The sequence below is a fragment of the Xenia sp. Carnegie-2017 genome, unplaced genomic scaffold, assembly GCF_021976095.1.
Source record: "Xenia sp. Carnegie-2017 unplaced genomic scaffold, XeniaSp_v1 HiC_scaffold_2, whole genome shotgun sequence".
Classification (NCBI taxonomy): Eukaryota; Metazoa; Cnidaria; class Anthozoa; order Malacalcyonacea; family Xeniidae; genus Xenia; species Xenia sp. Carnegie-2017.
In genome coordinates, this window is record NW_025813482.1 from 6033880 (window position 1) to 6056082 (window position 22203).

Sequence of the window (22203 nt, forward strand, 5' to 3'; positions counted from 1 at the left end):
TTTTGTTCAACAGACAGACGTCGTCGGAGCTTAATTTAGAAAATTAATCAAAATACAAAATAGTATAGCGTGCATGTATGAATGGTATTATTGGTCTATATTCGTTCCTCACTGTAAGTACCTATTTACGTAGATATAATGAATCCACCTTTCCGACGGTAAAAACATGTGTCAAAAATACAAGATCAAATTACAAAATTCGGACAGTCAAATGGTCGGACATAGTATTGCATTTGCATAGCGTGGAGGGGCCGAAATCTCCTACCGCAATGTTAACAAGCAGCGTTCTAGTGCCTTACGCTTAAGAAGGTATCGGGAAGGATGGACCGAAAACGGGGTTTTTTGCTTTTGAATTTTATCTTTTTGTTTATCTCGTAAAAGGAACTAGAACATCCAAGGATAGTACAACGGTTCAAAATACTTCTGCCTCTTCGACTTATAATTTAAACCAACTCTAAACTTGTTTATACGTTTTTTACTTGTTACCTTTTACAATGTAACTTAGTCATAACTCTCTCGTGATGAACGACAGCCTCCTTATACAATAAACTCGTTGACGATACACATGAACGAAAGCATCCATGGGCCTCGTGGAAAAAAGGGATTATCTACTTTTTTTATGATAGTTTTTACAAAGATAACATTAATTAATAAGCCAAGCAATTTGCATAGTCTAAATTGAGCCTCTATGTCATACAGTATTTTCATGATTCAATATAGAAAGTAACTTCACGAGTAATTTTGCCATTAAATAGTACATTTTTTGGATTGAAATACTTCGAATCAGTCCAATAGAGACAGCCGTCCAATTTATTAAGTAAATGCATGTAGTAAGCATTTCGTTGTAAGAAACCACCCGACCAAAGAATGCCGCATGAAGTAAAAGCAAAAGAAAATAACTTTACTCATAAAATTTGGGCAAAACAATTTAAACAAACATGACATTATTATTGGGTACCAGCGAGATTAACATGCATTTGAAATAATATAAAAGATTCTCAAGGTGAAATACTGACATCACTAAAAATCAACATTTCTTTTTCGTGTCAATACAAGATTCCTAAGGCTTGTTTGTTGAAGATAAATCTTTATCAACAAGAGTATCTGAAGACATAGTACTCTTTGTCGATGATGGTGCTCGTGTTGTTGAATCATTGTCAGGAGATGACTCGTTTCTCCCTAAATCTGATACTTCAGAAGGTACTTGAGAGGTCGAAGAGAAGTAAGGAGGTTTTACATGCATTTTGGAAGACGAAGATAATGCGTTGTCGGACTTCGATGATTTAGATTTTAGTGACAAATCGTCTTTACTAGACATTGTTGATGATTTTTTAGAAATGCTTTCATCTTTGGAAGTTGACGATACATTTGAAACACGTTTTTGCACGATGCTTTCTTCTTCCTCTTTTTTAAGTATAGGTTTAATATTTGAATTCTGGGATAGCGTAGAGTGTCGATCAGAAACAGGAAACAAATCTTTTGGTTTAGAGTCAACAGACGTTCCATGAGACAAATGTGACGAAGACGATTCAAGAGAAACAGGAATTTTTGTATCCACATTATTTTTTCCATCAACACTTTGGGAAGCAACGACTCCCATGTCTTTGGCCAAGGAAGCCTTTTTGTTTTCCTCGTTTTGCTTTTCTTTCATTCTACACAACCAAAAAAAAGGATAACAGCAAAAGTGGCGAATCCATCGTTATGAGAAATAAATCAAAAGCTGATTATAACTAATGGCAAATATAAGCAAGAGCATTGTTATTGAGGCATTTTAAATTTAACTTTTGCATTCGTTGCTGAACAGCAAAAAACGAATACGAAAATCTGGACACTATATTGAAGAGATACTTCAAGTTGTATGATTTGTAAGTTTGACACACTTACAATACATATATGTCAACGCCTTCATAAGTAGTTGTTGACTCGTCTTAAGAAAGAGTATAATTTGTAAACTTTTTCCATTCATAATAATATATTACATACAAGACAGGTTTTATGACGGGAATGACAATCTCTCATAGATATGAAAACACACAAAGTAATTTTAAAAAAGGCTTGAACAATGAATACGTGATATCAGGAAAGATCCATATGAATGTTAGGCCCGTTTCAAACGTCGCATTTTACATGCGCCAAATGCATTCAAAACAATAGAAAATGAGATAAAATTCCTCATCATCTTTTCTTTAAATTCGTTCGGCTCATGTAAAATCCGACGTTTGAAATAGGCCTTAAATTTTGAAAACAATAAAAAATCAGAGGAAAAAGTAGTAACTAACCAAAGTCTACCATTTAGCTCCACCAAAAACAAAACTTTACTTCACTTACATTTGACGCTCTTCAGCTTGGCGTAGCTCATGTTCTAAATCGGTAACGGAGCAGTCATTGCTCCGAGGTAGATGAAGTATACATTTCTCATGATTGGAAAAATTTGGTATAGGTGCATTACAATATTGGTTCATAGAAATTTTATGAGGACACGGCGTAAATAGTTTTTGAACAGGATCATCAAAAATATCTAAGGCTATGTTAAGAATTCAACAATTGTCAACTTATCTTTAGCGAGGAAGAGTTTCAGTAACTTTGATTTAGCGATTGTTATAATTATTGTTTAATAGAAAGCTAATTGTAGTTGAAATACTTTCAGGAAACTTTGTTTGCTGGTATCGTATTATTTATGGTAACTTTGATAACATCCTCGCAAAATTAGATCCGGGATACAAATCTAATGATTTGCTTTGTAAATTCATGCAGAAATACTTAGTGTTCAACACAATAATATGTATGATTTAGTTCGTCTTTATGATTCCTCTCACAAAAAAAATTAGATGATTCAATCAGTCGCCGCAATACAAAGGAACATTCAACAATCACATCAACTTCTTGAACAAATTGTTCTTCAGACTTCACTCGAAAGCAGACATTATCATCGATACTCCATCAAGGATACGTTTTAAACAGTACACAGCAAAAGGAATGATTCTTGAGGTACATCTGTTCCCGTCTGTATAATGAGAGCAACGAAACTGGGGTAAGATTTGATTCCGAGTAGTTACACCATAGCGTTTCTCTTTACTTCGTTTTTGTAGCAAAGCGTCTGTTCTATATCTCCTATTGTACCCTCTACTGGCGATATGTAATGCTGTAAGTGACCCACTTGGTTTAGGTAGGCTTGGACGCTTTGCTATAAACCAAAATAAGAATTTTACTGAAACACAAATTTTGTTAATCTCGGCACTTGACTTCAGTTTTTCTGAACTTTTAAACATCCATTCCGGATCATTTCGATGTATTTGTGTAACTTTACAATTTCCCTTTCTAAGAAAATCTTATCCTAAAAACTGTTTCAACCCGATATTCGCATGCAACGTAATATTTCATAAAAACTTCGTACCTGGTGTACCTTCATTATTCGCGCTCATGGACATAAGGAATTTCCTCTTCTTGTTTTTATAAACATGTTTTAATCTTTCAAACTGCGACATATAAAGAGATCTTAATCTTAACAATTTATCGCGGCACATCTTCGTCGCTTCCTCAGCAGTCCATACACCAGCATGTCTAAAACAAATTAAAGTATAATTACTGCTAATTAAAAAACTTTGTGTTGATTAAAAGAACATGCAGATAGCTGAAGACATAGTGCATAGGTACAGTATTTTCTACGTTTTTCTATGTCAAAGCTACGTCTCCATCTTCACTTAAAGTTTTCTATGTCATAGCTACATCTCCATCTTCACATGAAGTTTTTCTATATCATAGCTACATCTCCATCTTCACTTAAAGTTTTTCTATATCATAGCAACATCTCCATCTTCACTTAAAGTTCTTCTATATCATAGCTACATCTCCATCTTCACTTAAAGTTTTTCTATGTCATAGCTACATCTCCATCTTCACTTAAAGTTTTTCCATATCATAGCTACATCTCCATCTTCACTTAAAGTTTTTCTATATCATAGCTACATCTCCATCGTCAACATTATAAAAGAAAAACTGTTGGAAACCATTCCAAATTTGAATTAATTCAAATTTATGAAGAGAAAATGTTAAGTATTGTCAGTGTCAAGTGTACACTGCATTAATTATGCTACGAATGATCTGCAGAAAAATGCAATCCAGAATTGTGTGAAACACCTATTACATTCTAAAGAGCAATGGATACAATTATTTCATTTGAAAGCTAAGACACGTGGCACGGCCTTCATAACAGCTGCAAAAACTACTATTTACATAACAAAAGATGACTAAAATCCCCATGGTTACAACCCCATTATAAATCTTGTATTCTTGTGTATTTATTCTGGAAGAGTTTTATACAATAAGATATTTGTCACTAGTAAGCATTTTACTCGATCAATTAAGTTGTGGTATCTTCATCAAACTATGCACGCTACAAGTACAATAGTTATAGAAAGATTTTGAGCTTCTTGTTTCGAATGACCTGAGCAAATGCCGAATTCTGACACCCAAAACAGAAAATTCCATTCTACAAAATAAGCTGCGCGTCAGCGCATGAGGAGAAACAAATAAGCTATGATTTTGCAAGTGTTAGATACAATGCATAGCATATGCTAGTGTGCACTAATACATCAAAATTTAACTTCTTGATTTTTACGAATGGAGAATATGTAATAATGTGAGATTGTCCAACCTGAGAGGATCATCCATATCGTTGTCAAGAGATTCCGAGTCACTTTCATAATCACCGTGCCAAGAACTATCAACTCGTAAAACATCATCTCGTCGATATTCATTTTCTAATGGTTCAAAATAAAGAGGGTCGTGATTCTATAATATCAATGAAATTAATAACAACAAATAATGTTATGTTTTGTCTTGGAAGGGTTTTCAATGAACTATTAGACATTGCTTACGTACCTCTTCCATGGCTTGAGCCCAAACATGACTTATAAAGCTTGTATTATTGATAAACGTAGAAGGTCATAGAACATACGACGGGGGGGGGATTCTTTGGTAATCTCAGACAGGGTTAAATGATTGTGAGTTTTGGTGACACTTAAAATTTGAAGTTTTTTTGAAATCATCATTGACGTTTTTTTTTGGAAAAAATTAAAAGTTTTTTTTGAAAAACACTGACGGTTTTCTATGCACGAGCGCGTACGAAACAGTAGTTGCATACAACCTACTTATATTGGATGTGACTGCGATGTCAATTTTTGGTCTTTTGGAATTGTTCTTTACTCCCGGAGGTCTTCCTGGTCCAGGTCTTGTTGGTTTATCTTGTTTTTCCTGTTGACTAACACTGATTTTCCCTTTCTTTTTCTTAGTTTTTGATTCCAGAGCTTTTCTCAGTTCTGAATCACGAGTATGAATAAGGCAGTACCTAAAAATGATCTCACTAAATGTTGTGCCATTCCAAAGAAGCAAGACATCTTAAGATTGCAAAATATGAATCAAAACAAGACGAGAAGTAAACTGTAAATTTTCGACTTTATTTCAAAGTCATCCTCAGACAGAATGAGGATATAAAGTCAAAAATTTACAGTTTACTTCGTCTTGTTTTGATTTATATTTCGCAATCTTAAGATGTCTTGCTTCTTCGAATTTTTTATATTATACTTCTTTAAATTGTCAGCTGGTCATGGTTTTTGTTGGGCCATTGATATATGTTAAAATAATATACAGCAATGATCCATAAATTCCATCCTTTATGGATGATACACACTATGCAAAAATACTGCTACATACACATCCCTGCAACAAATTTCATAGTGTGTATAGTTTAGGGTGTGCTGTCACATGTCCCAGCAACAAATTGCCAAGAGCTTTAAATGATTTTATCATAGCCACATGCTGCACAGAATCAAATCAGTTTATGGCAGTTTGCTTTAAAAACCACTGACATCAATGGTGCCTTATTGTGTTGGATTGAAAAACCTTACCACTCCCGCACACATATATCATACAACTCCTAATTAAACAGTGACAACTAGAAGTGAACATGTGTATATTGTTCATACAACTCCTAATTAAACAGTGACAACTAGAAGTGAACATGTGTTTATTGTTCATACAACTCCTAATTAAACAGTGACAACTAGAAGTGAACATGTGTATATTGTTCATACAACTCCTAATTAAACAGTGACAACTAGAAGTGAACATGTGTATATTGTTCATACAACTCCTAATTAAACAGTGACAACTAGAAGTGAACATGTGTATATTGTTCATACAACTCCTAATTAAACAGTGACAACTAGAAGTGAACATGTGTATATTGTTCATACAACTCCTAATTAAACAGTGACAACTAGAAGTGAACATGTGTATATTGTTCATACAACTCCTAATTAAACAGTGACAATTAGAAGTGAACATGTGTATATTGTTCAACAGGAAAAAACCATTGAAATTATTTCATAAATTGACTCTTGTTCTGATATATCTTTAAAAAATTTTTGCAAGTCATTAAACGAAGAGTGTTAATGTTAATAAGTAAAAACTCTTTGGCTGAAAAATTTTCATTTAATCAAGCATGACTTGCAGTGTCTCCAAATATTGCATGGAAAAATTACAACAACTTTCACAATATTCAAATTGCTAACAATATTTTATTCATTTTCAAACTTACGACTTTTGTCCTGCAGGAAGTTTTCCAGCAGGATTGGTGCATTTCTTTCCACTGCTCTTTGAAACAAAGTCACATGGCTTAAATGGACTGGCCTTGTCTTCCAAAATATGCTTATGACAAAAGTCAAACCCTTTCAGCTTTTCTTCATTACATTCCTTCAGAGAATAACAGCAAAGATTGTCTGATCTTTTTGGAGGACTTTCACTCTTGCCCTCACTTGCAGAATCTGGAGAAAAGTTCAGTGTAATTAGGCAAGCTAGAATCATTTATGGGCAGAACAGGGGTAACAAAGTTACTTTTCGAATACGTTTTTTTAAGTTGAAATACAACAAGTTGAATAAAAGGCACAGTCAAACCTGTATTATGAGGACACCCATGGCATCAGACTAGTGTCCGCTTAATGGAGGTGTTTGCTTTATAGATGTTTCATAATTACGAATTAGCTACTTGGGATTATATTTAGGTCTTTACAAAGTGTGCGCTTAACACAGGATGTTCGCTTAACACAGGATGTTAGCTTAATGCAAGATGTTAGCTTAATGCAGCCTTCCCGTTTGACTGTAGTAAAAGTTTAAAAAACTATTTTGCACACATTCAAAATCCATATCAATGTCATTTAAAAATCTATGACCATTGAAGAAGATCTTGGTCAAACTTTCTAGACAAGTATCTGTAGTGATAATATATTCTTTTGTTCTGATCTAAGACATGGCTGAATTAGGGATCTGGTGGATCTTGTACTTTATTGTTGAACAAACTCAACATGATAAAACATATCTCTTGCTGTATTATTCTCATAACAATGTATGGTAAAGATTAGAATAAACGTTAGTATCAAAAGTCGTAATGAGATTCTTACTGAATTTCTCCTAATTTGAAATCTCATTTCATAATATTGTAAACATATAAACGCGTATATTTTCGAATTAATTTGGAGATTAACTGTCTGATGTACTTTATTTTAGGAAAATTGTTAGATATTGGACAAAAACCAACCACGCTCAATCTCTAACAAACCTGTTTCCATCGAATCAACTTCAGCAGCGGACATTTTGAAAATGGTCAAATTATTAGCAAGGGTGAAATATGAAGCCGTTGAAAACTGAAGCTAAAAAGTATCAAATGTCAATCGAATAAGTACATTGGACAAAGAAGTACGGAGTTTGGAGTTTCCTAATTTTAATTTGGAAATTCAATGGCTAGTGTCAAAGCTCAAAAATTGTGGACTAAAATTTTGGGTGGAGGATCATTAACACTTGGTGTTGCTGTAGCCGTTTTTGGTGTTAGTTTATATGATCGTCGTAGACATTGCTTGCCTGTGATAGACAGTCAGGTGAATGTGAAATGATTTTTATCATGAGTTTGTTTTCACATTTGACTTTCCTTTTATCTGTAGTGTTTGCAAAAAGTTAACTCAGCCGAATTTTTAATCATGCATTACAAATATTTTTATTTACTAATTACAATAAGTATTAATTAAAGAAAATAATTGTAATTTTGACAAAAAAGAAATTTGCACAGCACAATTCATGTTTGAGAACTCTGGTGTGCAGCCTAATGTTGAATACATGCCGTAGCCATCTCAGCATTCCTGATGGTTTGAAAAAGAGTAGTGCTATAAGCAATTAACGTCCAGACACTGTTGTAATCCAACCATATGCATCATAACATATGTTTCACATAAAAATATTAACCACCCTGCTTAAAATCATCTCTCAAATTCATAAAAGGTTATCATAAAAGGATGTTCATTCCACTGCATGAAGATGAGAGCAAATGATCTGGAAAAATTGCACCATATAAATAAGTAAATCATTCCTTGTATTGATGATTCTATTTTTAGAAGAGTGGCAATTCACAAATTTTCAACCAAAAGGAAAGTGCAATCTTAATTGAGAAGGCCAGATCAATCATAAAAACATTTAAAGAAGAATGTGGCAGTCCAGGCTTGTCAATCACAGTCTGTGTAAATGGGAAGAATGTTTGGAGTGAGGGATTTGGATATTCTGATGTAGAAAATGGTGTCAATTTCACCCCAAATACTGTAATGAGGATTGCTAGTATCAGTAAACCTTTAACTGCCACAGCTGTAAGTAAGTAGTTATTGAAATTTGCCAAGAAGTGCAATTTTTAATGAAAAGAAATATTTCAGTTTAAACAAATCACCAACTAGTGAACATTTTAACCTGCAAAATTTTGTCATTATTTATGAAAATTGTTTGTGTAGTGCAATTGATGGAAGATGGAAAGATTAGTCTTGATGAACCAGTTCAAAATTATGTACCTAATTTCCCTGAAAAGAAATTTAATTTCAAGCCTTGCATTATCACAATTCGTCATTTGCTTTCTCATAAGAGTGGCATTCGACATTATCATTTCAGTCACAAAAGTAAGTCAGTGACCATAATTATGATTTTTATCCAAAAAGTCCTGCACTATGTGTATGCACACATACAACTCTCAACAGGGACAGCTGTTTTATGTTTGCATTAAAATTTTTAAAGAAGTGCAGCATTTCTTGACTAACAATGGTGTTATCCACAATATTCCAATTTCTCAGATGTTGCAACAACTAAAAAAATATTTCTCACATCTTTTGATATATTTTTGTATTAACTGTGAGTTAACATTTTTTAATATTGTTTATCCTAATTCAAGCAGGTGAAACACTACAAGAACAAAAAAAGAAAGACAGGATGTCAGAGTTTGATGAAAAAGAATATTATATTAAAGTAGGTGTATAACCTTTACTTCTGCCAGGCTATAGTTTCTCCCAGAGTTGATTGCTCTGAAATTGATTCTAGCCATTCTAGGAAGGGCGTTTAGTAGATAAGACACAGGCATCTGTAACAGTTTTAACACTTTTATGTGAGACTGAATTTATGGTTTCTGAGCCCAGTCAAAAACCCACTATTGTGATATTCTCATAGTGGTAATGTGGTTGTAGGTGTCATTTAAAGACGGGTGTTTTATTAGAGAGAGGCGTCTAATAAAAACTCACTCTCCAATTCATGGGCGTTTATTAGATAGGAGGCTTTTGCGTGTTTATTGGGGTCGTTTATTAGATCATTTAAGTACATATATAATTTCTTTTAGAACTTGATCTAAATGAGAATATTGCTGAACTTTATATATGTTACATACTTAATTACTTTCAACGAAGGAAAGCACTACCCTAATTGTATTGATTTGAGATTTTATGATTAGACATTTCGTTCTGGTGTTTCAAAAATTCTACGTTATTGTGATTCAAACACTAACTTGTATTTTAAGAATGCATTACTTTCATATTTGGGCCACTTTGAGTATCGCGTCATGTATTGTATCTGTAGGATGTTAACGTTATCTGCCATATGGCACATATGAACTTATCTGTGACAATAATTTTATCATTTATTTGAAGGAACACTATGGAAGTGTTGAAAAGTCGTTAACGTTATTCAAAGACGATCCATTGCTTCATGAACCTGGAACAGAATTTCTTTATACAACGTATGGTTGGACTCTTTTGAGTGCTGTCGTCGAGAGTGCTGCTAACATGAAGTTCTTGCTATATATGAGAACACTTTTTGATAGTCTTGACATGAATGATACAGGGCTGAACTTCATCTGAATCTTGTGTATGGAAGAGCTAGGTAGCCAATAATAAAATGTATAACACAAGAATATTTCTCACAGTAACAGCTTCTCTGGCTTTAAAAATTTCATTGATCTCACATTTATAAAAAGAGTTAAAACATATAACCAAAATTAGAAACGTGAAAACATTGCACCAATAATTTTATGTCAGAAATAATAATTCAGTTTTATGTTCGCTTTATATCTTGCCAGCAGTTTGTTTCATTTTAAGACACTACATGAGGAATGAGAAAGGACAGTTGATAAACACTCCTTACGTTGATAACTCTTATAAATGGGCTGGCGGTGGTTTCATATCAACGACAGAAGATTTAGTCAAATTTGGAAATGCTATGCTTTACGCAAGTCAGGTGGATGATTATGAAGAAAAATACAACAAGAAATTATTGCCAGGCAAGTTTTTAGAAAAACATGGGCTCATCTCACTCTCTCTTTTTGTATCCAATTATGAAAAATTTTACAGCACATTCACGCACTAATGCGGTTATTTACCAGGAATTTTATCTTCAAAAAATGTGGCATTGTCGTGGACCATGGCTGAAAATACTTTTAACAAAACTTCCAAAGGATGGGGTTATGGTTTGGGCTGGATGATAAAGCCAGTCAAACGCAAATATGGATGCCTTAAAAGTCAGAAGAAAATAATTGCACATACTGGTGATTAATTTAAAATTGATTGTGTTTACTTCGATGTTTATACGGCTTTGTTGGGTTGTTAAAATGTACAGTTTAAAATGTTTTATAGGCGGTGCAATTGGTGGAAGCAGTATTCTATTAATATGTCCTAATTCCTGGAATGATGAGTTACAAACCAATGATATTCTCCCACCAAATGGTGTTGTAGTAGCCATCTTGGTTAATATGGAGAGAGTAAGTCTGGAAAAGTAGCTATGAATGTCGCCCAAATCTTCAACACTTGAAATCCTTCGTACAATTTCGAATACACACTAGAATTTAGAATTTCTTCCGAATTTGCTCGAGGTATTTTGTGATTATGGTGCTACCATTCTATGCACTTCTATAGTAAAACGAAAAATTGTTTAAAACTGAAAATTGTAAAAACTATTAAGATCTTTAATAAAGCATGTGACAGAACAGTAGAAATGTTGTCACCAAAGCATATGAGTAGCTATTTATCATGTTTCGAGAATATTAGGTGCTCATTGTATTGAATTGGAAAATTTTAAACTTGATCTTTGCTCCAATAGTGAAATCTGCAACTATTGGCTTGCATCATAATTTTGTAATGGATCTCAGAATTGCCATATGATGATTGCAATCGTTCAAAATATAAGAATTTGCGAAGTTGTAACGAAATTATGCATGATGGAATCTTTTTTTAAATTTTGGCCATTCAGCTGAATATCATGCCTAAAATTTACAGCTTCAATTTCAAAAATTAAGATCGCAAATTTCAAAAGTAGGAATACAAACTATTGCTGTCGTATTCACTCGAGTTGATTTAAAATTATCGTGCTGTAGTTATCTTAATTATCAGCTTCACGGAAAGAAAAATTTGCAATAATTACTAAATTTCATAAATTAGCGATTTACTTATGAATTAGTTGATTGTTATTTATAAATTACTTGATTTATGTACAATGTTTGTCACTCACGCCATCTCGAGTGACTTCCACGTATGTGTGGTTTTAAAGGTCGTATATTTTAAAACCGTACATGAAACTATTCTTGGTTTTCACAGCAATATTTCTAATTTCGTCATCAAAATGAGAGGTAGATTAAGGGCGAGAGAAGAGATCTTACCGATGAATCAACACATTACGTTTATGAATAGGAAGCCTGAAGCCAGTCTTGGAATAAAATAACAGAACAGTGTGGTTTTGAATAATTCAGTTTGTTAGAATAGTTATGGACGGTTTAAAGTCGCATAAAAGTCACATAAAATAAAACTTTACAAAATGCTGCGAAGTTGCAAAATCAACGGACGATTACTATCATAATCTGGTTCGAATCTTACAATACAATTGTGTTTAAAAAACTCAACTCGCTGTGTACTCGATATTTTTTATTTCTAACCAACAATTCTTCTACAAAATTCATTTAACAAAATGAGAAGGCAAATGACGTATTTAACCCATGATTTAATGTCCAAATCGACGACGTCCACAAAAGCAGGAAACGTAATGTTTAAAATAACGATAGCGACATCGCAGTGGAGTTCGACATTCTATAAAATTTAAAATGTACCATTAGTCTTTAAACATGAACGAAAAATCAAACAGTTGGTAAAGGAAATTGGAGGCGGGGGAAAAGAGTTTTTGCGATAAAGTTTGTAGTTCTGTCGAAACTCCTTACTATTTCCGTTTGGGCAGCATTTTCCTCTTCTTATCTCATTCACAGACCCTTTCTTGATTTCTTGAACTGCAGAATGAATACTGTCGTAGCGAGCCTCAAACATAGTTCCCAGTTTCGTGTTCACCTTTCTGTTTAAGAAGAACAAATATTCCACTCCAAACCGAGGATTCGACAAACACAGCGACGAAGATCCAAATCTTGAAACACATATGTAATTTCGTCGAATTCCTATTCCTTTGTAAACATGAGTTACGAAAAGACAAGCTTTGAAAATGTTAATATCGCTGCCTTTGTTGACGACATAGCCTCTGACAACAATGGGTGCACTGCGAGTGAGGTTTGTAATAGTTGGTGGTTTGTAACCTGGTCCAGGACTACATTGCTTGCTTTGTTGTCCCTGCATCAGGAGAAAGACCACGGGCAGGAAAAAAGTAATAACATGCATCTTGCTTGCAGTGGTAGTGGTTTTTTTCAATCTACACAAAGTTAACAATATATCTTTTGAATATTAAATACTGAGTGTATTATTTCACAGATTTAATACCTTTAGCGAGTCACTAACTCTCCAATCCACTACCACGAATGAGCTGGTGTGAATATTAACCTAAATGTACTCGCTCTTCTCTTTTTTATATCCCCCCTACAAGAAACAAGAAACAACAGGAAACAGTTGGAGGTTTCAATTGACGTCAAACAAATTATGCTGCTTCCGATGGAAGCTTTATTTCCCCCTTAAGTATTATAGTGATTTTATAAAAATGCGTTTTCTTTTATATTTAACGCATGATTTCCACTGCTTAGATGAATAAAATTTATACAAAATGAAAGAGAATAGGACAGCACTGCGAGAAGGAAGTAAAAAATTTGACAATAAAACATTAGTTTTTAAAGTACTCAGATAGTGATGCACTACCATTTGTTACAGCGTTCAGTACACTTTGGAGGAATGGAAGGAAACTGAGTCGCCGGGAAAATAATACATCATTGCAGGCTGCAGCCCTGCTTTCAAAGATGGGAAGCATAAAACAAACTGTAGACGAGGACACAAGCATTTGATTCTCAAAAAGTGTTGTACATCAACTTTATTTGTTTTAATGTTGGTTATTACCTATATCAACAACACAACATGCATAGTTACAAAATCTTTATATAAATCCTGTATTCAAGTCCAATGGGGAAACTAATTTTTTCTTATAACAAATTAGAATAGATAATGGCCATTACGACAGGAGCGTGAAGACAATATTCAAGACAGCCGTTTGTCGTAGCTGGTTGTTCAGGTTATAAATATAAATTTACATTGAATGCAGAACAGAAGTTGCTGGGGAAATGTTGTTAAGGATATTTTTATAAGTGTGTCATTAAAACGATATTGCGTTTTGGTTGTGTCAATGACAAATCCAAACAAAGTTCATCACAGTTTTTTGAAAATTATAAACAAAGCGTATTGATTTTCAGATTTGTGCCTTTTGGAACTTTCGTGTCACTGTGTCTCTAATCCAATTCCAAAATTGAGCTTATAGCTATATCCATACAAAAAGCTCTCATCCTTTCTTTAAACCCACAGCGACGAACAACATGAATTATGTGTGTATTTTAATTGACCAAGCAAAGAATGAGGGAAAGAAGATATTATTTTTAAAAGTACAGGAAAAGATGCAGTATCCATAAGTAATATAATATTGTATTTTTCCAAGTATCATGCATCGACTTTATTTATTTTTATTTTGGTTGTTTGGTTGATTTAGAGCTAATATCCACTTCCTAACATGTATAAAATCACTTCTTTACATAAATGACAATTCTTGACTTACAATTCAGCCATGTTGGTGGTATGATACAAAAAATATTTTATGAGTGTTATTGTTGGCACCAGCCGACGTGGCGAGCAAAATTGTTTGGTAAATCTCAAGAGAACGGTTGCAAGTCAAGAATAGGATACTTAACCATGTTGGGTTATGGTGACTTAATAATTGGAAACTAGTTTTATGAGGATGCACTGAACTCACTGAAGTCGGAAAATTGTTTAGTAGGAACTACGAAAGAAGTGACAAATTACTTAACAACATTCTATTGCTAAATAAATTAAATTTGCTAATCATCATAGAAGAAAAATCTAGCCTAGGTCTCGAAATTTTTTTAACACAAGGGAATTAATTAAAATTTATTAGATTGCTGCTAGTTGCATGTTATATACTATTTACATGACACATGAGCAAAAACTGTATTCCAACATGATCTAATGTCAATAAGTTAGATTGTAAAATCATATACTTTATAATTAACAGTATTAGAGCCAATATTTGTTCTTGCTTTATTCTATGTATTCCAACATATGAATTATATGTTCATTGGACATTCTTTTTATGCAATAATTTTTTAAGGCTCAAATAATCCATTAGAACGTATGATATCCTTCGTTTTCACTGGCATCACTTAGTAAGTTTTCCTCTACTCTATTCCTTTGTTCTACACGTTGTTTTCTCAATTTTTTGACGTTCAAGAAAATCAAAGCAAGTGAATACAAGAAAGGAACGTAAAGAAGTATGTGAATACAGTAGGAACAAATGTTGAAAAAGACAGGGTCAAAAAACGAACATGCCAGTAGGACTTCGGCCAATAAACTTATTATGACCAGATAAGACAAAAAAAATGCATCAATTTTCATGAGAGTACTGCTTTTGTACGGTTTGAAAAAGAGAAACAAAAGCAAAACTGCTACACAAAAAAATTGAAGAATTTTGAGTCGAATGTTGACATCTGAGATGAAAACATGTAAAATGATCGCTATTAAACGACAAAATATGTAGTATGCTGCAAACCAAGATCTTTCCGGATGATAGCAAGATTGTAATACGTCAAGTAGAGGTTTAGTAACACGCAACAATTTCCTAGAACACCTTGTGAAAACCGTACTATCAGCTAATATAAATGGAAACGGTACAATGATAAGAAAAATAGCTACTACAGCTAAAGAAGCATGTATTACGTGCTCGCCCCTGAAAAATATCACATTGGCTGCTATGTATACGCGCCACTGTGCACATATAAAGACAGGTCTGAGCTGTTTGAAACTCACATTTACAATACTTGCGTACGATAAAACAAGAATCGTACAAAAAGGACGAAAATAGTTACCTTGTAAAGCACGTTTGGAAAAAAACTTTATAAAAATAATGAGGATAAGAATCATATACGCTGGTGCAACGTAGCCAAATGAGATTTTTTGTAGTTCAGTCATTCCGTTCCAAATGCACAAATGACCATAAATGATTTTCATGTTGGCTATATTCATAACAGCAGTCATGAAAGGATCCACAGTGACAAAGTGGTCTGGTAAAAGAAGATAAAGCATTTGATATGTGTACAACCAACAGTTCAAGTAACCTGAAAAGAAGTCAAGCTTGAAATACAAAACTAAGACAACCAACACTGTTATAATGACGAAGAACAAGATTATTTCCCGAAAGTTTTTTTTGTCACACTTGACACATTCATAGCTGCCAATAACGGCACTGAGATTCTTCTTGCATTTACTACATAATATTCCTTGACGACCTTCTTCGCACTGATGGGAACCATTGAAGTAACACTCACATTGACTTGTAAATCTGCTGGAAACATTATCTGGACACTTGCAATAGCCATACGGACATGCAACTACAGAAAACGTACATGCTTTTTCTGGTGGCTGCATGTCGTCTTTTTGTGGGCCACCCCAGTACCCTTTACGAAGATATAGACTTTTTCCGTCATTATCACATCTGGAGATTCCAGCAACTCCATTTAAGCATACACAACTATTTTTACTGCCAGTATAACCCGGTGGGCACTTATCTATCGTAAGATTAGTAAGCGTCATCTTCACTGACTGAGAGTTAAGGGAAATAATATTTGTATCAAACAAACTGTAAGGTTGACCGTTAAACCAAAGAGATTCAATCCTATCTTTGACAAAAAAATAAGGTGAAATTCCTTTTTCAATTGTAACGGGAGAGTGAACACTCTTTGCCTTCACTACGATCTTAATCAATCCATAAACACTGTGATTTCTTTCATCAAGAAGTTGTATAGACGGTGAAAATTGCACATTTGGTGAAATACTTTTCCATTCTTCTTGTTTAACTTGAATTTGAACAGGCTCAGTAGCAACTTCAAGCTCATCGTGCGATGGTTGGCCATCATGATTATTAAATACGATCGATTTCCAACTTTTTATTGCATCATTGACCAATCCTTGCTGGTTGAATCTGCAAAATTGTAAGGTGTTGGCAAACAAAGTTCTGCCTATGTTTTGTGTGGCATTATTTCCTTGAAATACAACACGAATATTCCAATCGTCAGGGTAAACAGAGCTATCAAAATATCGAAAAAAACATAGATGCCTTTGAAATATGGTTTGATTAAATGCAGCTATATTCGGCCCTGCAGTTTTTACATATACAGCACCAGCAACATGGGAAGCAATATTCTCTTTGAATGTTAAATTGGCTCCAGGTTGAAATACTAGAGATGAAGCACCGTAGATACCTATTGCTCCACCTTTTTCACCTTGATTTTTATAGAACATCACATTCCCATGAACCTCTGCACATGCATTATCGAGAATCAATGCTGTGTTGAGATTTTCCTTGAAGGTTATGTTACCCATCATAATGATGGGTACGAAAACTACAAATACGGTCCCCATACCAAACACAGCTACATTCACTACAGTCAGTGAAGCTCGAATAATTTTATTGCCAATGAATGTGTTGTTGTAAAGTTTCAAGGCAAATCTAAAACCTCGCTCATTTTGTCCCATTGACATCCTCCAAAATTCGTGAGGCTTAGCAAGAGCACCAATGGCAGCCCCTGCCGTAGCAGAATTGTTCCGCCAAGTACAATTAATAAATGACGGAGTTTTATCACCATGCCAACTTTTACTACCCAAATAACCAGTTGATCCGTAGGCTGCAAAAGCCCCACCCCAACCTATATTGGCTGTGTTTAGTTCAAACACGCAATCTTCGTGCGAGTAAAAGTTTGGCTCACGAGCCATAAGTTCATGAAATGTCCCAAATACAGTAGACCCATATTTCATAGCACCACCAGCATAACGTGCAGTATTTTGCGAAAAGTTTGAGTTCGTCACTTTAATTAAATTATTGCAAGCGTTGTCTTGAAAATAGACCACATAACCAGCGCCCCAATCAGCCATATTTCGTAGAAATGTACAGTTGTCTATATGGAAAATATTATTAGTTGCATTTCCTTTGATTATTAACGCAATTCCACCACCGCGACCAATGGAATTAAAATATTTTCCATGAGGATTTCGGTCAAAAGTTTGATTGTATTTATGCGTTGTTGCAGCATTATTATCTGCAAAATAAGAATTACGGATGACAAATGAACTTTGATTATTAAACATGTTTGTTTCAGAATCATAACAATCAAAAGGATATAATGCACCACAGAACGTGAATTCGATTTTCAAACCACCACCAACTTTCAACTTTTTTGGCGAATTTGCAGTATTCCTAGAATTTCCAATGAACCTAGCATTTTCTATTACAACGAAACCTCCGACGTCATACATATTCAGACCAACTCCGGGAGAATTGATAATACTACATGAGACAAGCGTCAAGTTTCTGGTATACGCAACAAATAATGCAGCCTGAAATCTTGGGTGGTTGAAACTTGTGTTATTATGCCACGAACCACATTCTTCAAATGTGATGTACGAGAATTGAAGATTTACCGAACGCACAAATGCCAGTCCAACATTTTTGTTACATCGAATGACGACATCATTGAAAAATTCATGTAATTTATCATCATGGTTATGAATGTCACCTGACAAATCAAAATTATTTACATTCTGTATGGTGTGACTGCTGTTTAATATATAGTTTCCGGGCTCGATAACAATTTTGGTAGGAATATTGAAAAAAGTGTGACTATTTACTTGATCCAAAACAAAATCAAGAGTTCGGCAAGATATTGACATGTTAACTGCGTTGATACACAAAGACGAATCATTTCCATTTGTCGATATTCTAATTTCATGAATACCAGCAGTGGCGTAGCTAGGAAAAATAGTGACTCCCGCCAATCCATCTCGCGCCGGAACCTAGGGGTCCGGGGCATGCTCCCCGGAAAATTTTGAAATCCAGAGCCTTGGAAACAGCATTTCCTGCGATTTCGAGGGCGAATTATTTGTTGTACAATAATTTATAAAACCCATTTTGTTAGCTGCATTCTTAATGTGGCAATCGTTGAAACTGCAACTAGTTAAAAGGTACTAAAGGTGGCTCAGAGAAACGTTACGCAGGAGACAATTGTCCCTAAAACATAATTTACTCATCACTGCCCCTGCATAAACAGAAGAAATTTGTATTAGCACAAAAATAATATAGTATACGACACTTCTAAAGTGCATAGAGAGAGATTTTTCTTAGCATTCTACTTGTTAGTTTAAACTTGTTTAGATTGGGGCAAGTAGACAGGGATGGCTTTATTCTTTAAAGTTATGCTTAATTTTCTCAATGAAGTACCATGTATTATACGAACAAATATCAAAACACATACTATACTCATCATTTATAAAGAAAGGCCAGCCTCCTGGGTTTTCTACAAATTTTCAACCACCTCGTTATGCAACACCTCTGATTCCTCTTTCTTTTCAATGATATCTTTGTGAATAGATATTCTACACAAAGAGCTAAGCCGACCTTGACCCATTCTATTTCTTAAATAGCTTTTACCCTTTTAAGCAAGAAAACGACCTCTCTACTGAAGCACTTGCCACTGCCAACACACCATTCAATTTTAACAAATTTACCACTTGACCTAAACTCGACTGGAGATTAAATTTGAAGATGTATTTAAGAACCTCATTACTGCACTCTTTGTGAAAGTCCTTGTCGTTGTAAATGAAGGAAAGTTGACTCTCCAAAGTTTGGATGTCAAAAGAGGACTATACTTATCTTTGAGAAGATTGATCTTCTCCTGTGGAACTATGCCCTTCCATGTAGTAAATAGTTTAGGATTTACAAGGTCTAAAAACTCGAACTGATTAATATCTTGAAATCGTTCACTTAACATGCCTTTAATGGAATCAATAATCTCAAAATAAAGCTGTTTGTAATTGTATCTACTATCTGCTCTGGTTGCTGGTGGGCCTACTTTTCTAGTGCAGTTTGGTAAAACTCGGTGAAAGCTTGATCTGTGCGAAGTGACACAATAAACTGCTTGAAATTGTCAATCTTGCTTATGCCATAGTTAAAATGGGTTTCCTATTTTGAAGAATGGAATACAAAATTGTGGACTGTTCTAAAATCCTGTAAAAACACACACTAGAAAACAAAGAGAAAGCTATCAAGATAATGCAGTAAGCCACTTATTTTACTTAATGACTCATCATCCCACCCAGCTGGTTGTTCAAGTACCCCTCAAAAATATCTAAAAGTTTTTCATAGTTTTGTGCAATACATTGATTAATCTAGAGCGATAATACCATCTTGTTTCACCAGGGCAGGAAACTCAAGGTTGTTAGATGTGAGAAAAGCTTTTCTTTTGGGGCATTGCTTGTAAATGTGCTGAATGTAGCTATATTAATAAAAAGATTTTAACAGGAGAAATTGATGAGGCTGACTGGCATAGGACCAGGTTCAATCTATGAGCTGCACAATGAACAAAATGAGCAAAAGGATACTCTTGTCGAACCAATGCTTGAACACCATTGATATGGACAGAAGCACCATCATATGTTTGTAAACCAGTTGGTGAATACTCACCAAGTTTATCTTTGACAACTTGTGATATTGCTGTGGCATTTCTGTTCATACTTACATCCACAAATCCTAATTGCCTCTCCATAATTTCACTTGCTTTGTCAAACCGAGAAATAACACTTAGCTGCTCTTTGGTGGAGACATCAGATGCTTCATCAACCTGAATACTCATAAATGTGCAATCATTTATTTTCTTTCTGATTTCATCTTCAATAATTGAATCAAGACAGCTGATAAGACCATTTTGAATTTCTGGGAGACTCCAGTAAATCTTCTGTCACCAACTATATCAGATTCTGCTAGTCTACTGTGCAGTCGACGCTCAAATACAGAATCAAACTTAGCAAAACATTCGAGCAACTCTCTATAATTACCTTTGTTCAAGCTACCTTCGGACTCATTGTGACCTCTAAATGGCAACTCTTGCTTTGACAAATACAGCACGGCCTCAGTAACAGTTTTAAAATTTCTCGATTTTGTCTTACCTCCTCATTGTGACGCTGAATCTCATTTCTTCTAGCGAGGGACATAAGACAATCAATTCGTTCACTAGCTCCATATGTTTTCCATGTCTTAAATGCAGTCAAATGCGATTTAGATTTTTCATGCTTCTTAGCATCAGACATAATACTCCGCATATTGTTGTAGCCATTCTTAGTCCACGATGGCGATGTTTTGGGAAAACATTAGACATGGCCAACAAAACACTTTCTGCAAGGTTGTACTGCCACAGCCAGTCCTTCGCCTCATACCAATCTCTCTGAAATGCTCTTCCCTTATTTTGGATAGTTAAATCAGGAGTAGGCCGTTCATGAACGATAACATTCTGTTCGACCGACGATCGAGCAGAGAACGGTTTAGCTAATAAGCTATTTACTAAATCAACATCAGTTGAGCAAATCGCAGTCGATTGAAGCCATTGTGTCATACACAAATACAAAATAGCAATTTGAGAGTAAACACAATGGAAAATTAATACCGACAATGACACGTAATTTGATAATCACTAATCGCTGTACTCGTATTAAAAGGTCGAATAATTACAACCTCCGCCAATTTAAAATAGCGGGAGTTCGACTATAAAACAGCAGATTTGAGCATGCGTCAAGTCCCTTACCCAACCAGAATTCAAAACTTCTTATATAGAATTATATTGTATGTTCCGCCCTCTGAAGATGGGCGGAATACGTGGAGAATCGCGCGAGTATGCAATGTGCGAGAAAAGGCGGTTGCTAGGTTACATAACAAATCTTGAGATTTTGCTGTATTACGATTACGAACCACCTAATAAAAGCGTAAACATGAACGAATAAAACATAATATTACAAATTGTTCGTGAAATAATGTATATCTTATGTCCAAATAGAATATTTATTATTTTTTTGGGAAATTTCTACTCCCGCCGGGCGGGAGTAGCGGGACCGCTAGCTACGCCACTGAATACCAGTAACATGATGTAGACCAATCACTCCAAGAAAGCAACAAACGACATATAAAAGTTTTCCTGCCATTATCAGAGAAAATATAGTCACATTACACTTTACATCTTAAGAACAGCAACTTTGAGAAATTGAAACATGAATTTATGTATTGAAGAGATTATGTCTGACCTTTGTCATCATATTTGATAAATGAAACTCAATAGCCTTTTGTATATAGATAATATACGGCGTTTTAACACGGTATTTAAATATGCACATGAAAAACATGTGACTTGGACGAGATTTGAACTTGAACCTTCGAATTATAGCAGTTTACTGGATGGCACCGTGTTTCGACTTTATTCCAAAGCCATCATCAGAGTATATACATAATATATTAATCCTAACACGGTATTTAAATATATAATTATACATAATATATAGCCTT

General features: G+C 34.5%; 3 protein-coding genes and 1 long non-coding RNA gene across 4 annotated transcripts; 1 reads left to right on the plus strand and 3 right to left on the minus strand.

Moving 5' to 3' along the window:
- Positions 1-2906: 2906 nt before the first annotated feature.
- On the minus strand, positions 2907-7649 carry LOC124440528 (KAT8 regulatory NSL complex subunit 2-like). Its single transcript, XM_046990923.1, has 6 exons — positions 7616-7649; positions 6599-6824; positions 5151-5347; positions 4655-4760; positions 3395-3561; positions 2907-3184 (listed from the first exon to the last, which is right to left on the minus strand). Exons 1-6 carry the CDS (start codon positions 7647-7649, stop codon positions 2907-2909), a joined length of 1008 nt encoding a protein of 335 aa, XP_046846879.1.
- Positions 7650-7694: 45 nt separating this feature from the next.
- On the plus strand, positions 7695-11357 carry LOC124439716 (serine beta-lactamase-like protein LACTB, mitochondrial). The gene is given in 9 exon segments (XM_046989996.1): positions 7695-7931; positions 8442-8691; positions 8826-8987; positions 9260-9330; positions 10002-10191; positions 10194-10233; positions 10449-10630; positions 10733-10894; positions 10983-11357. Coding segments are annotated over 9 exon segments (1338 nt in total). The 5' UTR covers positions 7695-7793; the 3' UTR covers positions 11126-11357.
- Positions 11358-12250: 893 nt separating this feature from the next.
- LOC124439719 lies at positions 12251-13185 on the minus strand. Its single transcript, XR_006946423.1, has 3 exons — positions 13098-13185; positions 12554-13029; positions 12251-12425 (listed from the first exon to the last, which is right to left on the minus strand). It is a non-coding gene; the product is annotated as an uncharacterized LOC124439719 (long non-coding RNA).
- Positions 13186-14687: 1502 nt separating this feature from the next.
- Positions 14688-21956, minus strand: LOC124440529. Its single transcript, XM_046990924.1, has 2 exons — positions 21945-21956; positions 14688-18671 (listed from the first exon to the last, which is right to left on the minus strand). The coding sequence occupies exons 1-2, from the start codon at positions 21954-21956 to the stop codon at positions 14952-14954; spliced, it is 3732 nt and encodes a 1243-aa protein (XP_046846880.1). The 3' UTR covers positions 14688-14951.
- Positions 21957-22203: the final 247 nt, after the last annotated feature.

What these genes read in the sequence shown, in the direction of transcription:
- LOC124440528 (XM_046990923.1), bottom strand. Translation starts at nt 7,649, where the DNA reads ATGTCCGCTGCTGAAGTTGATTCGATGGAAACAG. An exon ending in AGTTGATTCGATGGAAACAG is followed by an intron (nt 6,825 to 7,615) that starts GTTTGTTAGAGA and finishes ACTTTTCTCCAG; the next exon opens with ATTCTGCAAGTGAGGGCAAG. An exon ending in GATATGGATGATCCTCTCAG is followed by an intron (nt 3,562 to 4,654) that starts GTTGGACAATCT and finishes AATTTGTTTTAG; the next exon opens with ACATGCTGGTGTATGGACTG.